The following is a 21,277-nucleotide window of genomic DNA, read 5'->3' as shown; positions in this document are numbered from 1 at the left end:
AAAAAAATTATATTGTTTGACGCGTTTCAAATTGTGCTTGTAAGGAAACAACTCATTTACTTCCCACAGGTCGGAAAACAGGATTTAAAGGGAGTAGGATATTGGCAGTACATATATATATATATATATAGGCATTCTTTTCCCTCTAAAACATGTTTCCATTTCGATTGAACTGAACACACCACATCGTAGGTCACATTGCTATTGCTATATTTGATTTATTTGCAATATCGTCCTCACCACAGTTGTGTTCACTTTGTATAGCCACTGTACGTACATTGCACAACCACAGATGTTGATGTCCAAATACAATCCCTCCCTCCACCACTGCCATTTCTCATGCTATTATACTTTGAGGTTCAAGGGCCAACTCTCAGAAAGGATGAGCTGGGAGAAATGGGTTATTCCTCCTCAAAAAAAAGGTGCTCTATACAGATGTTTGGCTTTCAGAGGCAATGGGAAAAGACAGACAAATAAGGAGCAAAGCGAGACGGAATCATGTAGAACGCAGGGGGAAAGCAGGGTTGGGATTAAAGGTTCTCTTATAAATATTAAGATTCAAACTAAATAAATACTTCACACTTCACTAAAATTAAACGTTCCGTCCCCACTTTCCCCACCCACCTTTTGCCATTCGCATGACAATTCCCATAAATCCACAGCAAACCTTTCTGAACAGATTATCGGACTGTTGAAAGAATGCTTGCGCTCATTAAGTCTGGCTTTCAGTATTCATTTACTTTGTGAGACTCTGGTAGCAGCAAAAGGTGTTTCATAAATACACTGTCTTTATTCTCTTTTTTTGTTTGTAGTCGGCGTCATCAGAAACGCACACACTTTAACTGTCAGGAAGTGACAAAGTAATCAAGTTGAATTGGTGTAAAAGAAAGCAGATAGTTTTGATGTTGTTTTTGAAATTGGTCTATAAATATTCATTGACAGATAATGAACATTGATTTTTCTTAATTTCTATGTCATGATTGTCTAGCTCTGGAATTTATATTACACATATTTAATTGTGTAGACCATGTGTTATATTTATCCTCTGACACCCTTTGTTCCAAATCAGTAAATAATAATGCCAATAAAAGTATTGCTTTTAAAAAAATTATTTGTTTTCCCTCTTCAGTGAAGAAGATGACTGAGCTGAAGTCTCGAGGCGTTAAGATGTTACCGAGCAAAGACAACTACCACAAGATATCAGTCTGTAAGTCAATAAAGTAATCATTGGTGGCTTTGCAAATATTTTGATTACTAATAATAAGCAACAAAAATACAAAAACTGAGTTTCTTAACCAATAAAATAAAACAATAATTTGTGATTGGTAAGTCTAAAGAATGAGAGGTTTCCATATGCCATATATAAAAACCTTTGTAGCATCATACATTTTCCATGTAAAAAAAAAAAAAAAAAAATGCTGTCCTTTTCCACATGTGTCTTTTTAATGCAGTGTCTCAGATGGGTGTGGCACAAGGGCACAATATGTGTCCAGACCCTGGCATCCCAGATCGGGGAAAAAGAAAAGGCTCAGACTTCAGGTAAAAACAAAGAATTGTGTCAAGTTGTCAAATATTTAGTCAGAAAGTTGAACAAGAGCATCGTTTTCTTGCCATCGCTGCATTCTCCCTGAATGTAAAGTGTGTGACCCGATTGCAGGCGAGGAGCCACCGTGCATTTCTCCTGCGACGAGGGTTACGAGCTGCAGGGCTCCAAGAGCATCAGTTGTCTGCGAGTGACTGACAGCTACGTGGGCTGGAGTGACGAGCGGCCCATCTGCAGAGGCAAGTGTTGACACTGTGCTGGAACCATGTTGGCGCACGAGAAATGGAGGTCACCACAACTTGCCCCCATGTTATACGTCACCTTGATAACTCAGGTTGAATGATTTTAATTTGATGGCGTGCTGTCATATGTTGTATTTTATTTTACATAACACACAAGATTTGGCAAAGCCTCCCTTCTTTCAGTATTCCAAAATTGTGTTCCTTTGGGAAAATAAACCAGCTCTGTAAATATGAGAACCAACCCCTCCAATGGAATTTCATATTCATTATCTTGGACTGATCCAATTAAATCAAAGCACTAAGTCAGTGATCTAATGAGAGGCAAGTGTTATTGACAAATATTTTTAGTCACAAGTTCTTTGTTACAGGTTCTTTATTTTTTTCTTACAACTAATAGAAAACAAATATAAATGCGAATGCAATAATGTGCATACCCAACAATATCAACATTGCTTTATAATCATATTCATTTCCATCTACCTGAGTTAACCTTTGGTCGTCTGCTTTGTTCTGCCTCACTTGGTTAAATGATGATTAAACGTCATCCAGGAATAATTGAAGATCTGTATCCTAAATCAGCATTAGCCACCGTTACATTGAAAGCACCATCATTATCATGCGGTTCGGATTATCAAAATGTATTCACTTTTCAAAAGAATGTGCTGTCCTTAATTATTTTACATGGTCTTTTTTTTTACCATGAACTGTTGCACTTCCTTTCCACTGTGTTATTTTTGTAAGGGTCACCTTCAAGGTCAGAACAACTATCATTAATTGTAAGTGTTTTACCAGGACTCACGTTCATGGCCTTTTCAATAAATGTCGGCACTCTAGGTACACACACACATGCACATACACACACCATTCCCTTCAAGCACTCATTGAAATTCTGCTTTAATTTGAAAGGATGTTTAACAGCTCTACCATGCAGATCCCCGCAGGCCTTGATAACAAAAGTCACATTGTCCTTTGAAGGATGGGTTGCTTCAAAGTTTTCACAGTCCCTCTGCACTGAGGACCTATTGTTGTTCCAACAGATTGCTTTGTTGTCTCCACATTAGGGTTAAGGTTTCTTCTTAATGTTTGTATCAATGGCTTCCATATACAGAAATGTCTAAATGTCAAAGCTCCCCTTCCTTCCAAAGCTGTATATTTTCAAGCAGTGCTTTGCAATGCCTGTATTTCTCGTACATTGTCATTCACAAATAATTATCGTTATTATTACCATACTTGTATTAATAGTATTAGTAGTATTGTTTTTGTTAATGTTGCAAATAATTCAATTATATAGGCAGTGAGACAGCAATACATTTATTTGGTTTATTTTACAACTTTATCGACCCCACGGTGAACGCTCGAACACCTGTAGTACAGTATAGGACTACAGTACTACATACAACTTAAAACTTTCCATTCAGACAATAATTTGTGGCAGCTGCAACAGCTAGATCTTATCTACCAACAAAAAATGTTTTCTCTGTAAAGCAAGGTTCATACTATCTTCTTAGAAGTATGGTAGGCTATTACTGTTTATGGTTCTTTGTAGACAACTGCCGCATAGAAAGAACAAAACAACAACTATTTTTCTCCGAAAAGGAATGATTTAATGCGGTGAGCTGCTCACATTGTATTTCTGGTGTTGCAAAACCTTGAAGCTCCATTTAGAAACCTGATGGTGAAGGGAAGCATCTTACTTGTGTCTGACATTATAAATGGGAGTCTCAGAGCTTTCACGTAGTTTTATTTCTCAAAGTTATGATTGTAATCATAAATCACGGTGGACTCATTGGCATGGCTTCAAGGACTTTACACAGACAAGAGACCGATAAAAAGACACTGGCTTTACTGTAGTTTACAGATTTTGTCCTTCGTACATTTAACATCAGTAAAAACAGAATGTAAAGCTGCGCCATCATATATAGTGCGTTAAAGAATTATGTGTTTAAGAATTAACCCCTGAGGGAGTCCATATGGAGCTGATTCAACTTCACCAAGAGAACCAGATAGTGATGTATTAATATGATTATAAGAAATCCAATTTAGAAATGTGCCTCCAAGGCCTGACCACCAATGAAGGAAGTGAGGAAGTGAACAATTAACTTTATCCAACGCTGCACTTAGGCCAAGAAGTATCGGAGTACAAACTTTAGGGATTTCCGATCTAATGCTGATGACTGCAGTTTCCACGGTGATAAACTCTAAAATGTGATTCAAAGTCTTTCCCTCATCCGTCGTCTTCTAGCCCCAGTGTGTGGAGGTCAATTAAGAGGACCTACTGGTGTCTTGACATCCCCAAACTACCCGGTTCAATATGACAACAATGCCAACTGCACTTGGGTCATCACTGTGACGGACATATCTAAGGTAGGAGTCAATGAAAAGCATTACTGTGCAGTGTGATTTTGAATGCTTCTATCGCCCAATGCTCGCCCAATGCTTCTACCCAATTTATCTGCACTTCTTTAGAGGAGCTTCATCTGCAACCCTTACCTGACACATCTGAGTCATTTCATGCTTGAGCCAGTTCCTGCTATAACATTTGGAGACTTTCCCAACTCACCACACTTCTTTTGTAGAACAAGATTAGTGATAAGGAAAATGAGAACGGAGGATAAGGCTGCACTGGAAACGAGCCAGTCAGAGACAAATGGACTTGTTTGAGCCATTTTTGGTGAAGATATAAGATATATATATTAAAGCAGAAGAGATGGGGAGGTTTTGCAAGTATTCAGGATATCAGGTCTTACAACCACCATGAAGGCCACCCAGCCTAACAGTTATTTAATGGAACCACATGGAAAATGATGAACTGTTTCTTACCTTGTACTGCAAGTGTAACAAAGGCTAATGAGTGCTGTGCGAGTACGTTGGTGAACCGCTCTCCCCCAATGTCTCAAAGGTTTGCTGGTCAGTGGCAGGCAGCCTCAACGTTTAGCCTAGTGGTTAGTGTACTCAACTCTCAACTGGTGAGGATGGTGGCGTGGGGATTTGAGGCCAGTGACGGTTGCACCGTGGAGGACACAAAAACAGGTTGTCTATTGAGCAGTGCTATGTATTGAGCTTCTGGCAGTTCCTAATTCAATTATGGCTGTGTGAGGAAACTTTCGTCTGTGAGTAGACTTGCGCACAAACAGTTAATGGGTTTCAAACAACTTTGCACAAACAAAATCCAAACTTGTCACTTCATGAGCAAAACGTAATGTTGTATCGCAAGTTGCTTCCAATGTTAAGTTAATATCAAGAGTCTCTCTGTTTCCAAACAACCTAAATATCATAGCTAAACCATCAGAAACTTCAAACATCATTAACTACATGTGATTGAGTATTCCCCCCCACACCCCATTATTGCTTATGCTATTCTCGGCTGTCATTTCACACTAAGTCTTAGGTCTGAATTTTGATGGATCTGAATTCTGCATGATCTGTTGTGTCTTCATGATGGTAATTTTTCATTGGGCAGTGAGTTTGACATTGTATTGAGTGCAATTTGCATTTACTGAATATAGTATAAGCTTTTTCATTAGGCTATGCTCTCTGCCCTCTAAAGACGTGAGCTACAGTATCAGAAGAAAGAGACAGACACAAAAAGGCCTCTGTCAGATCTGTTTCAGCATCTGTTGTTTAAAGTGGTCCCGTCCCTGTCCCCGTTGTCTAGGTGATAAAGCTGACTTTTGAGGATTTTGACCTAGAGCGAGGCTACGACACGCTGACAGTGGGGGATGGCGACATGGTGGGGGACCAGAAGACGATCTTTCACGTGTGAGTGATACCTCTGAACTTCTCTTTGCTTCAGATCTCTGCATATGTCCTTAAACAAATTGTGTTGCCCTTGATACCATTTTATTCAAGATCCAGTTTTATTGTTGCCCCTTGGATTCTGTAATCTCTGCTTTTTATATTTAATTAGTTTTTTTTTTTTTATTTATTTAAATTTTTCCCTTCTGTTTTCCCCAACACTTGATGCAATGGTGCATGTAAAGTAGCCATAGCACCACGTTGTATTCAAGGAGATTAGAGCCATTTAGTCAAATATAACCACTGGAACTTTCTAAATTGCCAGAGACAGTCATCAAACACTGCCTCCTTTATATTCAAACCACCTTCCATGTGCCATCACTAAAATTAGAACCGTTAATCACTTATTCTTCATGTTGGAATTCCTAATTAGAATTGAGTGAAATTACTTTTCCGATTGGAGGAAATTACTTCTGTGCCACTGACTAATCTTGACTCCGTTTTCCACTAACTTGACTCCAACTGTTTAGAGTTTTTTTTTTTTTTTACTTTCTTGCATCAAAGCCTGGGTTTGCCTTCTAGACTGTATGTATTATACTGTATTATAATTTGATTTAGAATGTCACATTGCTATGTTTTGCTGCTTTATATCTAAATATTCTGATCTTGTCTCAGAAGAAAATCAAGAAATGTTTTTATTAGCCTGTCAGGTACCACCACTCCGGACCTCGTGGTCAGTACCAGTCACCAGATGTGGCTCAATTTCAAAACAGACGACACCAGCGGCTCTCTGGGCTTCAAGGTGTCTTATGAAGGTAAGGGCTGCTTGAAAGATGCACATCTGTTACAGCGAGTGGGTGTCTGCATTGTAAAGTGGATATTTTGACTGTCATTATCAAATGTAAATGTAGCAAGAGCTCTTATTTCGACATCCTCCTGTAGGCTGATCAAGGTCAAGATGTACGAGTTTGCAAGAGTCTGTTTCTATATGAATCTGTTTACCTTTAGCTGCATTGCAAGTTGTCTCCCTGGCCCACAGATGCTTGTTTTTCATCAGTAAAAATAACCCAGAAAGTGGAACAGTATGCAGAAAGCAATAATTAAAAACAATGAGCTCTACTTAATGAAGGGGAAGATAGGCTTAGAATCCCTTCAACTCCAAAGTCTAATTTGCATCCTCACTTTTTTTCAAAACCCTATCAATAATATTTACCAATAAAGTCATTCCGGTACACATTTCCACACACGTTACCCACGTGCTGCAATGACTTCAGTGTTTCAAATTAAAGATTAGTTCATGCAAAATATTGTGGCACTATAAAAATGAACACAATACAAGCTGCAAATCTAGGGGAGTTATGATTTGTTTGGATTTTCTTTTTTTTTTCACTTTTATGATGCTCAAAGAGCTGTGGTCTTGCTTGATGAGATTATTAGGGCTCAGATTTTTAATATATATATTTTTTTAACTCTAAACTGCATTAAAATAAATAAATAAATAAAACATTCACAAATTGCTTGGACCATTTGCAAGCTTTACAGTTCCCACTGTTAATTAGTGAAATACATGTGTCTCTCTTTGCCTCTGATACTGATATGGATTTTTGTGTTCATTTGGATTCAACTAAACTATCCATTCCTCCATCCATTTTCTGAGCCGCTTCTCCTCACTAGGGTCGCGGGCGTGCTGGAGCCTATTCCAGCTATCATCGGGCAGGAGGCGGGGTACACCCTGAACTGGTTGCCGGCCAATCGCAATCAACTAAACTATATGCATGCATTATTACAGTTCTGATCAGAAGTGCGTGAGAGCGCCTATACAGTGCTCTGTGCGGCCGTGCCCATTAAGACCTTTGGTTATATTTGGGTATTTGGCAAGCAAAACCCATTCGTCATTTTCTGCCTTATGAGATCTCATCGGTTTTGTTGTTGACAGTAATGTGTTTTTGAGAGCCCATTAGAACGCTCGGGTAGCTCTGTAAAACCAAACAGACAGGGGCAACAAGCATGCCATTAAGGCCCTTCCCTTATTCATAGGAAGCAAATACTGTTTATACTTGACACAATGTACACAGAGATACCTGGAAACATGCATAATCATAGACAAACACCGAGTCAATGAGGATATTTGGATTACTATTTGCATTGCTATAGTATATTTTTGTTGAAAATTCCATTGATTTTGCTACGGTTTAGTTAGCTTGGCTCTAGATGAAATACAACACTGTCTTTCACGGCCTTTTTTCTTCAGTCTCAGCATCATCTCAAAATGCCCTGCAACCCCTCTCCTCCCATTAAGGTGACTTCCATGTAAGATCACTCAGTTGTCTTGTGAAGAAGGCAGCCTCATTGGGAACATATACCTATCTTAACAAGAACACAATATCACTTGATTTCCACATATTCATTAGAAATGTATGTAAATGATTATCATCATTAGTATGAGTGTGGTTTTAGATCCAACATCACGCCTAGTGCATTTTGCAATCATTTTAGGCCAGAAAATAATTCCAGCATTCCCATATGCAATCTGGTGGTAAGTATACATTTTACAATTTTTTTTTTTTTTACAATGGCGACAATTAGGAAAGAAGAGGGCTGCATGTTTGTTTGATTCTCAATCTTAATGACCTCAGCTTCCAATGCAAGTAAAATTATTTGTAAATTAAGATTTGACAAATTGTTGCGAGAAAAATAGGTTGGCAATAATAATGGATAGCAGTTTGTGGAAATTAAAAGATGTACCACAAAGGAAGCATGTGCATCATGTATGCCATCTCAACATTTAATAAAAAAGTTAATTAATTGTTTGTATGGCTTCTTACTGTCAGGCATGCACTTTACTGCCCTTCTCGTAATGGATGTGATTTTTGCTTAATACCATGCATTTTATTTACTTTGATAATTATGTAGAGGACAGAAAGGATGTAAACACATACAAACAACCTCCTACCCCTTCTAAAAAGATGCTTGTCTTCTTGTAGTCATTGCATACAGTACATGTTGTAGCTTTCTAATGAAAAACTGGTGGACCGACATCCTTAATTTTCTATCTTTGAGGGAGTTGAACATATCCAGTGGTCCATATTAGCAAAATGTGAGTGTTCCTTCAATGATCAAGGCAGTTTATATAGGATATCGCCTATTCTGTATTCAATCCACGATACAATGTTTCCATTGAATTTGGCCTGCTCTATACCTGACGGTACCTGATCAGATTGAACTGGTGGTTGTGCTAGTTGAAAGCAGGTTGCAGTATAATGTTTCTGCAGGGTAACTGTGACAAAAAACAAATTTAGTACGATTGCAATTGATTGCAAAATACATGCCATCTGTTGAATGTCTCACTTACTACACGTTTGCCTCAAAGTAAAATCAATCACATGGCAATTTAACGTGATGCATTGAATCTTTATATCACTTATTGATGTTATCTTGTCAGAATCTGCTCAGGGCAACAAATGGTGGTAACCTTTTCTTCGCATCTCATATGCCAGATAAACAAATATTTTTTCTTTTTAATATACACATGGTAGGTAGAGTCAGGCAGTATGGATGCCAAATAGTTATTTACCTCTATTACTTTTGTCACCACAGTACAATGAGCTTCTTGGAAACGTATGTTTACATAAAGACCATAATGCTTGGCTATGAGCGACAATGTCAGAGGAAAATTTATTTATGATACATTTATTCTTGTGTTCACAGTGACCAATTGATTAGAAATCAGTGTATTGTGCAGCAAAGTAATTTTGCCTCTCATTTAGCTACACAAGGTAAGGAACCGCATGAAGTTTTCATCTGTCTTGTGTGTTTAATTATTCCAATAGAAATTGACCAAGGCAGCTGCGGTGACCCTGGTATCCCGCCTTATGGTAAACGAGAGGGGACAGGTTTCCGTCATGGGGACAGGCTGTATTTTGAGTGTTTGCCTGCCTTCGAGCTAGTGGGAAAGAAGAACATCACCTGCCAGAAGAACAACCAGTGGTCCGCCAAGAAACCCAGCTGTGTTTGTAAGTTCCTGACTCATGCATGAACTCAATTAATTAGTGCGGATTAATATGTATGACGGGTGCAGATGAGCACATGGTTGTCGCATAATAAATGGTCGGATAATCTCCACCGTTTGCAGACAGCCAATGTGAATTTTGAAACAATACGCAGCTTTATTTTCTAATTATCACAAAGAACGACAAACAGAGGGAGTCAGGGTAAGGGGAACAAAGAGCTGACCATGCAAATCATTTCCATTGTTCTGTCACTGATAATATCATAGTTTGGTAATGTGTGTTATCAAGATAAACATTTGCAACCTCACTTTGGTAAATAAAAATACGATTTAGATAATAATAAAGACATGTTTTTGTAATTGACACAGAGCAGCGACAATGTCAATAAAATGAGTGTTACCAAATCTTGTTTACTGCCCATAGTTTGTGAAGTGAACAGAAATGATGTCTATTTGAAAAAGTAAATTTTCTATTTTAGCTCATGAGCTTCATTGCGCTCACTGTATACAAATCTGAAGTGAACAGCTCATTGAAAACTGGGCTCCCTTATGAATATTCTTTCATTCATGTCCAGTTCCTTTCTTGCTGCAAAGACTACTATGGACTGAATACAATGTAACACACTTAATATAATACAATTTCAGATCTTTTTTTTATTTTATTATTTTTCTTCCCACTTCTTCATTTTCTTTCCTGCATATTTTGTCCTACCTCTGTACAGTTTCCTGTTTCTTCAACTTCACCACACCCTCAGGGGTGCTGCTGTCCCCAAACTACCCGCAAGAGTATGGCAACAACATGCACTGTGTTTGGCTGATCATAACGAACCCGGAGAGCCGAATTAATTTGGCCTTCAACGACTTGAGCATGGAGAAACAATTTGACTTCCTCTCGATTAAGGATGGGGGAAAGGTACTTTGGCTCTTGATTCTCAACATTTAAAGTTCCATTCTGACAATGTTCGTTGATCTTTTGTCAGGCCGAGTCTCCCATTCTGGGCACCTTCTCCGGTGATGTTCTCCCTCCTCCCATAACAACCAGTGCCCACGTTGCCCGCCTGGAGTTCTTGACTGACCACACCTACACAAACAGAGGCTTTAACATCACTTTTACGAGTAAGTACAGGTGATGAACCGTATTAACGGTTTACCAGGAAGCCTGGCTGGAATTAATGATTTATATTCTAGGCCGTGCGCTTGTCAATGCATATGCAAATGAACCTCATAAATCAAGCACTATAACAAAGAGCCACCTATCTCCCACAAACTCTTCTACCTATATGCGACATAGTCTTCGCACACTCACGCTGCAAGTGGCTCCATGAAAATGACAAACAAGGTGTGTTTTTTTTTATCTATAGAGAGGCTTGACATCTAAATAAATCTAGAACAAAAGGGAACCATCCTTAGCTTACAAGCACATTGCGGCAGCGCTCATTATATTCTATTCTGAGTTGCTGCTGACGTCTGAGGAAATATCCAGATGGGTTTGTGCAAGCTGCTAAACCTGTTTCACGGATATACTGTACTATAGTGAGGTTTTTTTTTTTTTTCTGCAGGATCGTTGCAGTCATTGCAAATGCACAAGTATGTAATGCGCCTGAACATTGCATCCCAAAATATGAATGTTGACGCAAAAGTCTTGAAAGGAAGACAGCTGGGACCTCAGGTATCGATTCATTTGAGAAGGAACAACTTGCCACCCCAGAAACCAAGTATGGGGCAAAATTGGCATTTTTATCAGAATTGCACAACAAATTACAAATCTATGTATCTACATACTCCTGTGCTGCTATCTTTGAAATGTGAGCCCGTCTTTGATTTCACGTTTTGTTGATCTGAGTGGTCTGGAACACCTGTCCATTCACCTTCAAATTTGTCACCAACTTTCCACCTCACCTTCCGTTTCCCAAACACTTTCTAATGGTTGACAAGCTAACCATCTGGTGTGTTGGTTGATGTTAATTAATGTATTCAAAGTTATATTCGTAAGATTTTTTTTAAAATAATTCTGACCTTAACAAAGGCAACACAAATCACTCTGCCCAGAAAGGGACTCCCCAGTGAAACCGCATTGTGAAAAGAACATGGCGGCTCATACATTTTAATGAGAAAGTTGCAAGCGGTGAATATATAACTAATACGGCCTGGTGACAGGAGCTGTCAATTGAAGGTGCCGCTTATTTCCAGAAGACAATGTCGTCTGACTACAAGACAGTTCACCCCCCCCCCCCACCCCCATCATTCATGTTAATTAAGGAAGCGCCAAACTGCATTGAGACCATTTTGGGTGTGTTAATAAATAACAGCGTGATAGATGATGTGTGGCTCACACTCTGTTCGGGTTCACTGGATCCGCGCGGGCGATTCATCAACACCTACACGTCACCTAGGTGCGTGTATGTCTTAGAGTGAATGAGAAAGTAGTGCAGGTGATGTGTAGGTTGATTTGCCTTTGTTCCAGGGTTTTGGCTCTAGCGACTGAGATGAGACTGAGAGGAAACCAAATAAAGTTGTTCTGGCATCATCCAAAAATGCCATTCATGTCTTTTGTATCTTTCACTCTTCTCCTCTGCACATTATATTATAGCATTTCGCCACAATGAGTGCCCTGACCCAGGAGTCCCGGTTAATGGGAAACGGTTTGGTGAAAGCCTTCAGCTGGGAAACTCCATCTCATTCCTGTGTGAGGAGGGATTTGTTAAGACCCATGGCTCGCAAACCATATCCTGCATCCTCAAGGATGGCAATGTGGTTTGGGACAATGCTGTTCCACGATGTGAAGGTGAGAAATCTATTGTCACAATGCTTGAATTGAGAAAGAGATATTGAATGACACTATTCACTGTCAAAGGTATGTAGTAGGAATACACATTGTACAACATGTTTCATGCATTTTCACATACAATTTCCAGGTTTATATACTGAGGTTATGTTCCAAAGCTAATGTGCAAATCTTGGGGAATACTAGAACAAGCTATTTTGTCTTGTTTGCTTTTTTTGACTGTAGGTTGGTTGGAGTGTTAACCAGCAAAACTTGGGATTACAGAAGAGTCACAAACTCGAGGGGGACTGATAATGTTCACTATTCATGACACACAATGGGCAGTTCATTATTAAATCATGGCATTTCCCTTCTGTGTACCACAGCAGCTATACATTCCCATGGGAACATTGATCATACCCATGCATTTTTGTGTTATTTTCTTGTATAGATGTCTTTCACTATAATGGGCTGGCTGTTTAAATAATTTTACTTCTAAAGGAGCAGGTATCTGGTACCTTGTATAGCCTGTGTGTGTGTGTGTGTGTGTGTGTGTGTGTACGTGTGTGTGTGTCATTGTATGTGTGTTCAGAATAAGGAGTAAGAGGGCTGATCAGTCAGTGTGTTATTACATGTTCTGTTTTCTCAGATTGATGGTGGTGAAAACCATTTGCAGACTTATTTAATGAAGGGAATATATGCAAACACAAGGATGTATATTGCATTCACCTGTGCTATAAGCACACGACACGTGCGATAGGGTCATGATCCTTGGAGAAATGGTCAACCTTGAAGTGAACTGTCACCAATTTACATTTGCAGTAAAAGAAATGTGATGAGCCCGGGCCTGATGCATGGGCTCATTTATGTATCCTATCATATATCATCTGGCGAAGACATGCCCAAGTCCATCTCAGTGTGTTCTGTCTTGTCCTTCGTTCTTTTAGCCCCCTGTGGAGGAGATCTGAAGGCTCCCAGTGGGATCATCCTCTCTCCTGGCTGGCCAGAACTTTATAAGGAGGCACTTAACTGTGAATGGATCATTGAAGCTCCTCCGGGCTACCCCATCAAAATCATCTTCGACAAGTGAGTCACCCAGAGAGCAAATGTTGCCACTTTTATTTTATTCTTAACATGTTATTTCCTGTATGTTTTTTTTTTTTTTTTTTTCGTTTTGAGTCATGTAGAATTATTTTGTTCATATGTTACCCCTTTCTGGAAGCAAAGCAGTCAGTGTAATGCACATTAACATACCCTCCTCAACTTGGATGCTATGTTTTATTGATTAAGTCCTCATATAAGTATTTGATCCCTTGATATGATACCCGAATCCTGGGGGATCTGCACATCCTGACACTAACAGGAATCCAAATGCACACAAAGAAGCCCTTCAAGACATGCAAAAAGTATTTTTTGTTTTTTCTATGCTAGTGTCTGTCAGGGAATACTGGAAAGATGGGAGAATGTAATCTGCTCCGATGCTTTTGTGCTAGAGTGAGAGACCGAGACAGTGTGTGAGAATGAGAGTTGTCGGATCAAACGCAACATTAACGTTTCACCGAGCCTCATCCTCATGTCCTCATCCCTTGCCTTGAGAGCACGCCATGAAAAATGAATCCAACATAAATGTTCATTCCTCTATCACTTTTATGTAGCATCAATAAAATATCACAAAACACTTCATTTAGATAACAGAGCTCTGAGTCAGAGCGATTTATTCAGGGCTTTTGAAGATGAAGTGCATCGACTTACAAAAGGCAGTGAAAAACGAGGAGTGTGCACATGCAGTGTTGCACAAACACACTCAGGGAAGCATGCAAAATACCTAAAAATAAATTTGTAAATTGTGAATAATTTAGGCAGCACGGTGGCCGACTGGTTAGAGCGTCTTCCTCACAGTTCTGAGGACCGGGATTCAATCCCCGGCCCCGCCTGTGTGGAGTTTGCATGTTCTTCCCGTGCCTGTGTGGGTTTTCTCCGGGCACTCCGGTTTCCTCCCACATCCCAAAAACATGCATGGTAGGTTAACTGACAACTCTAATTTGCCCGTAGGTGTGAATATGAGTGTGAATGGTTGTTTGTTTGTATGTGCCCTGCGATTGGCTGGCAACCAGTTCAGGGTGTACCCCGCCTCCTGCCCGATAATAGATGGGATAGGCTCCAGCAAACCCGCGACCCTAGTGAGTAGAAGCGGCTCGGAAAATGAATGGATGGATGATAGGATCTGGTCCACTTCTACACTTGTTACGCTCTAATGCGCTCTGACACAAGGAATTTATGCGTTTTCAATTCATCTCTTAGAGGTATTATAAATTAGATATCAATATCAATCAACAATTCCCAATTTCATTTAAAATTTCTCACAAAAAAATAAAACAAATAAAAACATGTAATAACATATAGCACAAAGCCATTACCACTCCTCACCAACCCTCAGTCCTCTCTCAGTTTAAATTCATGACTGCTATGCAAGTTATGTACGGTTTTAGAACTTAAAATTGAGTCATTGATGATAGAGTTGAGTTGCCACAATTCAAAATAAAAATCTATGGCCATTAATAATGATCAATTAGTATATTTTATTGCGACAAGTTGTGAAGTTTGGCCGAGCTTGGGAGTTTAATGTCCTAACCTCAATGTTTCTTGAAGTGGTTTACCTTATTTTAATTGCATTTTAAGAATATGTAATAGTGAATCTCATTTCTAAAATACAACATTCCCAACCACTTTAAAAGCCATTTCCTCACCCTCAGGTTCCGCACTGAGGTCAACTATGATGTCCTTGAGGTCCGTGATGGCCGTTTTCCCTCTTCACCATTGATTGGAAGTTACCAGGGCACTCAAGTTCCTCAGTTCGTCATCAGCACTTCCAGCTTCCTGTATCTCCTTTTCTCCACTGACAAGAGTCATTCTGACATCGGCTTCCGAATACGTTATGAAAGTAAGAACTTGCATTGTTGAAGCCTAAATCTAGCATGCACTCTGAGAGGAGCTAATTTTCCTTCGACAGACCCAAATTCGATCCAAGCAGCAATAAGACATGAACGTAAAGTCCCCTGTCTCCTAAATAAAGTAAGAAGTTCTTGTCGGAACACCAATAAATCAATCAAACATTCATTTTTACACTTAAACAATTGGTCACCAGATTCTCTTAATTTCATCTTGTTTTGCTCACGGTGGTATCCCTTTGCAATTCTTCTATAGGTAAATCTTTGCAAAGCATGAATAATTTACTATGAGCCCCACTCGAGCGAAAATATTGCGAAGTGAGAAAGAGGACTAAAACTTCTCATTCGTTGTCGAAAAAGGATGCTGCAGTAAATAATTAATCAGGGCTGCTTTAAAAAAGATTTAGCTGTATTTAAATATTCTTTGTCCCCTGCTAGACCTAATGAAAGTCAGGCTATTTTCCTGGTTGTTCTACATGTCTCTTAATATGTTTTTCTTGTTCTCCTTGCAGCTTTGCAGCTGCAGTCAGATCACTGCGTGGACCCAGGCATACCTGTCAACGGACTGCGACACGGCAACGACTTCTACGTGGGCGCTCTGGTGACATTTAGCTGTGACGTGGGGTACACACTCAGTGATCCGGAGCCTCTAGAATGTGAACCCAATTTTCAGTGGAGCCGCTCGCTTCCGAGCTGCGATGGTACGCCCCAGACTGTTGACCTAAAAATCAAGAGTCGCGTGCCAGATTTTGTTGTTTGTGTTGTTTTAAAGATGAACTATTCGGAACAGTTCTGAGAACTTTGCTTGATATTTCATAATATTTAGCTCACCAAATATGTCAGCGTTATGATGAATACAATATAAAACAGCATTACTTCTATCTGGTTTTGTTTTAGATTTTAAAATGTTCAATCTCATTTTGTCATTCATGTTTTATACAGGTAGCAGTGAGCTTTTCCTCAGCTGTAAATGTTTTTATATTTCAGGACAGTATTGATTTTCTTTTCACACATTGATGATAGCACTATGTCTTATTCTTTTTTCACTTTCTTACAAATGCACCTAGGAGTGTTAGAATTTTTAATGTCCATCTACTTTGGTTTGTCCTTTTAACGCTTGGCTCTTTTCATTTCTCTTCTCATGCACATGCACTGTTCCCATTTTCTCTTTGACACCAGCACTGTGCGGGGGTTACATCCAGGGCAACTTCGGCACCATCCTGTCTCCTGGATTCCCAGACTTTTACCCGCACAACCTCAACTGCACTTGGATAATCGAGACCTCCCATGGCAAAGGTGAGAAGACGAATTCTGTGTTGACATGTTAGCGCAGTCAGAATCCATTTACCTTACAATGTCATCTACCGCCCAGCTTAAATGGCCTCTATGCATCGGCGAACAAGCTGTCATTATGTAAGAGAGGAGCACTGATAGGTTGGCCTAGAGCTGCAGTGCCAGGGGAAGACTTACGTCACCATTGCAATACGGCTAGCATTTCAGATTATTTTTTGTGACTTCTCAGCTGGTAGAAATGGTAGAATGCAAAATTACAAATTTAACTCAACAGGCAGAAATTTTGTTTGGGAGATGTAACAGAATATATCACAAAAGCTTTCCATTTATTGTGACTTTATACAAATAGAGACAACCTATATCATGCTGTAGTCAGCCTTAGTCTGCTGGTAAAATCATCCATGTGAATGTTAAGTAAACTGTACTTTTGTCTGAACTACAGCACCAAACAATTGTACAACTGAGAGTATACCAACTGAAGAATCATCAACTTTCGAAACTAACGAAATATTAAAAAAAAAATTAATAATAATACCACTGAGCTTTCCCCCCCATGCCTTTTAAGGTGTACAGTTTAACTTCCACACTTTCCATCTGGAGAGCCCTCACGACCACTTATTGGTGACAGAGAACGGCAGCTTCTCCCAGCCCCTGTGGAGATTGACAGGCTCCACGTTGCCTACACCTCTGAGCGCCGGGCTGCTTGGGAACTACACGGCTCAGATTCGATTCCTTTCTGACTTCTCCGTTTCGTACGAAGGGTTCAACATCACATTTTCTGGTGAGCATGTATTCCATGATTTCATAACCATTTGTTTGTAGGTATAAGTTTTCTGCAAAATGTGCATAACGCAATACGGCATCATCAGTGATTTCAGGGGTCATCAGGGGTGCCACAGGGAATGATCAAAATGTATTCATTACAATTATATCTTTGTTCATGTAGCTATGCCAGCAGCATATAGTGACTGCCAGAGCAATTATTACAGTTTCTTTCAGTCGCTTTGGTACATTTGCAAAACAGTGAGGGCATTTCTCCGAAAAAATTTTTTACAAAAAAACCCCACCATGGATTACAGGCAAAAGCCAGTCTCTTGCTCAGAATCCTCACTTCATCTCGCAAAAATAAATATATGTGTGACTGAACATGTCGGTACTGTAAGTCTTTGTGTCACTGTGTATGGATAAGACTGTTTAAATCATGTTGTCAATATAACAGTGTACTCTGGACGGATGTTCTGATGCTAATAAGTAAGTAGTGAGCCAATTTGTGAGTAAATTGAGATGAGCTCATCGTTATTTCAGTATTTTTATTTGGTGGTGTAACGTGAGGTTTTTTCTTATGTAGAATGGTTCAGTAAAGGTTGGAAAACATTGCAGTATATAACCTGTATGAACAAGGAGCACTGGAAAGTGCTTATTCCCTGCTACAGGGCAAAAAATTACAATGGCACAATTTATTTACATTTGTATTTAATGAGAGGTATTAAGACATAATAAGAGTTTTGGCTGAGGAGGGATTTTGTACTGTGGACGTAAATACTTGCCACACCTTAATTCTACCCTTCCAGACGTAAAATCCTGTGTCCTTTGAGTATCGTCCTCCTCCTGGCTCCTCAGTTTAAGAATAGGTCAACAGAAAACACTATGTGAAAAATCACATTTATTGAAATAGAGTTGTACTTACACTGATGTTTAAAAAACATCAGTGTAAGTAAATTGTTACCATGAGTACACTGTTAAAACACATACCGAGTATGCAAAGAAACAAACCCCTCTGGGAATAACGCGGTATAATCCAGATCTCGCTCAATAAAGGCTTTTCGTTCTCCCTGGTTTTCAAATACAATACTTCCATTTAGCATCCATCTAGTGTATGTTTTGGATTTTGTATGAGAAGCTTGAGTAAACGTAGCCATAAACTATATAAACTGTAATCATTCTGACAATATGTGCGTTCGGTGTGTTATTTTAAATAGCAATACTGCATGTGTGAATGAGGATATGATATTTGTGTGATTCTTTGTTATTTAGAAAATACTATGATTCAAGGATTCTGGTTCAAAAACATAAAAACTCAAAATGTCCCATGTTGAAGAAGTCAAGTCAGGCAAAACCTTTTTAATTAAAATGGCCTTTTTGAACACGCTATTTTCACAAACAGCAGTGCTGAGCTTGTGGGATAAAATACTATGTGTTACCACTAGCAACATGCAATTACATGCACCCAACTATGAATAATCAAATTGTTAATTACGTGTCTTAGTCTTACATTTTATTCTGCATGAGCCTTTGATTTTTGATGATGATTGTGGTACTAAATTGCGGTGGTTTCAAGCTTGTGATGTGTGTACATTTGTTTTCAGATCAATATGTTGATATCTTTGTGTTTATTTTTGTATTTTTTCCAGAATATGATCTTGAACCATGTGAGGATCCAGGAATCCCACCCTACAGTACCAGGAAGGGCCTCCAATATGGCGTGGGCGATGCCCTCCTCTTTTCCTGTTTTCCTGGTTACAGACTAGAGGGTCCTGCGAGAGTGGTGTGCTTAGGGGGCAGGAGGCGGATCTGGAGTTCCCCTCTGCCAAGGTGTGTTGGTAGGTGGTCACATATTTTATTTTAGCCTCCGTCACCCCCCATACATTCTTACATAGTCATGTATTCAATTCATAGTCATTACAAAAGGCAGGTCACAGGCACTTAATTACAGTAGTTCAGTTTTTTTTGTTTCAGTATGTATTTAGTTTCATTATACTCTGAACACCAATGGCATGCTTGCTTCCAAATGTTTGTTCTAGACTGTGTTACAAGTCTTGAGTCCCAACAAATTGTTAATTTAAAGACAATACAGTTGCTAGTTTGATTCTGCTGCATTCATAAGGTTAACCACAGCTTTTAAGAGAATGCTCAACTTCAAACATTGGATCTTGAACATACTTCTCAGACAGTATCGTCACTCTTGAAGTCGTTTAAAATTTGACTGCCGTTTTACAAAAATTGTTAATTTTTTTTGTTACAGTGGCCTGGCAAATTTGAATTTTTGAGCAAAAATGACTGTTAATCATAGTCAGATGGCACTGCGATTATGTTGATGCACCAATCGGCATCCAGTTGTAGACTCTGACCACATTCCCCATCTCATCCCTCTCCATTAATTTTCCTATGCATGAGAGAATAAATACATAATGTATGCACTGAGTTACAATCATATAGCGATTGACTTGTTCTCTGCTCTCTCCTAAACCTTCCCTTTCCCCTTTCCACTCTTCCTTTCTGCTCTCCTGTTGGTCTCCCCGTTCCCTCTCTTTCTCTCTAGCTGAATGTGGCTCCTCCGTGACTGGCATGCAAGGGGTGCTTCTCTCCCCCAACTACCCCGGTTACTATGGTAACAACCACGAGTGCATCTACTCCATCCAGACGCAACCGGGCAAAGGCATCCAGCTCAGAGCACGAGACTTCCGATTAGAGGAGGACGACAAACTCAAAGTGAGAGATGGGAAGGAGTTTCCCTCCCCGTGTTTGCAGCATTGTTAACATGGATACAGCTACATGCTCACCACTGATCATCCTAATAAAAGATCCCCCTCCCATATTATGACACTTTTCAGGTGTTTGATGGCAGCAGTAATTCGGCTCGTCTGCTCGGAGTGTTTACAGGCAATGACATGCTCGACACGACCCTGAACTCCACCTCCAGCTCCATGTGGTTGGAGTTCATCACCAATGCAGACAATACCAGCAAAGGCTTTGAGCTACACTTCACTAGTAAGTAACAATCTCTCTGTCACACTTAAACTCTTCCTAGTGATAAAGAAAACGTAGTATGGGTTAGGGTTAGGGTTTCCTTCCTGTTTCCACCTATTCCTACATACAATCCATGTTTGACGTTTTCCCTCCTACCAAGGCTTTGAACTGGTGAAATGTGAAGATCCCGGCACCCCCCAGTTTGGCTACAAGCGAGAAGACAAGGGTAATTTTGCAGGGAGCACTGTGTCGTATAGCTGTGATCCTGGCTACACCCTGAAAGGCCCTGAGGTGCTAACTTGCCTGAGGGGGGAGAGGAGGGCGTGGGGCAGCCCCCTGCCGCTTTGTGTTGGTGAGTCACATCATCATCATACAAAGTTTGACTTTATTTGCCAATATGTGCAGATGGTGATCCTCAGGCAAAGGTCTGGTCGTAATTCCATGGTCAGTGTTATAAAATACAAGATATTTGGTGTTACTGCCCTACGGTTCTGGAATAAACTGCCAGTGGAAAGCAAGCACTTTGCTCCTTTGAATCACTTTCTCATAAATGGGTTATTATTTCGGCAGCAGATATACTGGAAAGACAAATAGTAATAATCTATTTTCGTTAATTTAGGTTCACAGAGAGTTCATATTTTAGAGATTATAATAAGAAGCATTAAAATAACGACATAAATGTCACTGACAATATACTTTGTAGTCATTCATCTAACATTTTAGTTTTTGAAACCCCTTCTTTTAAGACTGCACAGGCAGAGATAACAAACTTCATTTTATATTAGTGTGCCATGTTTGCTCTATTTATATGACAGGAAATTATTATATGTGACCTCTGGTGTTTGTTGTTTGAATGCATAATAGTGAGGTGCATTCGTGAATTTTTTTTTTTTTTAAATTATATTTTTCTCCCTCTGATGGTCCTTTACCAATATTAGTGGCTTATTTATTATATTGTTATTTTTAGCTTTGGCCTATTTATTGTAGTCTTCATGT

At 39.5% G+C, this 21,277-nt stretch overlaps 1 protein-coding gene across 1 annotated transcript in view; it reads left to right on the top strand.

Annotated features, from left to right (window-relative positions):
- csmd2 (CUB and Sushi multiple domains 2) overlaps window positions 1-21,277 on the top strand; it is a 148,813-nt gene that overhangs the window by 71,035 nt on the left and 56,501 nt on the right. The window contains exons 7-25 of the mRNA XM_061664441.1: window positions 1,130-1,207; window positions 1,452-1,539; window positions 1,658-1,782; window positions 4,028-4,149; window positions 5,441-5,544; window positions 6,223-6,335; window positions 9,351-9,533; window positions 10,252-10,442; window positions 10,510-10,645; window positions 12,120-12,314; window positions 13,241-13,379; window positions 15,047-15,234; window positions 15,754-15,942; window positions 16,421-16,537; window positions 17,100-17,315; window positions 18,946-19,134; window positions 19,854-20,023; window positions 20,146-20,302; window positions 20,442-20,633. Of these exons, the coding sequence (XP_061520425.1) occupies window positions 1,130-1,207; window positions 1,452-1,539; window positions 1,658-1,782; window positions 4,028-4,149; window positions 5,441-5,544; window positions 6,223-6,335; window positions 9,351-9,533; window positions 10,252-10,442; window positions 10,510-10,645; window positions 12,120-12,314; window positions 13,241-13,379; window positions 15,047-15,234; window positions 15,754-15,942; window positions 16,421-16,537; window positions 17,100-17,315; window positions 18,946-19,134; window positions 19,854-20,023; window positions 20,146-20,302; window positions 20,442-20,633 (2,892 nt within the window). The remainder of the gene's footprint in view (window positions 1-1,129; window positions 1,208-1,451; window positions 1,540-1,657; window positions 1,783-4,027; window positions 4,150-5,440; window positions 5,545-6,222; window positions 6,336-9,350; window positions 9,534-10,251; window positions 10,443-10,509; window positions 10,646-12,119; window positions 12,315-13,240; window positions 13,380-15,046; window positions 15,235-15,753; window positions 15,943-16,420; window positions 16,538-17,099; window positions 17,316-18,945; window positions 19,135-19,853; window positions 20,024-20,145; window positions 20,303-20,441; window positions 20,634-21,277) is intronic.

Source organism: Phycodurus eques, chromosome 20 (assembly GCF_024500275.1).
Source record: "Phycodurus eques isolate BA_2022a chromosome 20, UOR_Pequ_1.1, whole genome shotgun sequence".
Taxonomy (NCBI): Eukaryota; Metazoa; Chordata; class Actinopteri; order Syngnathiformes; family Syngnathidae; genus Phycodurus; species Phycodurus eques.
The sequence above is the reverse complement of the archived record's forward strand: the minus strand, read 5'-3'. Positions and strand labels throughout refer to the sequence as shown.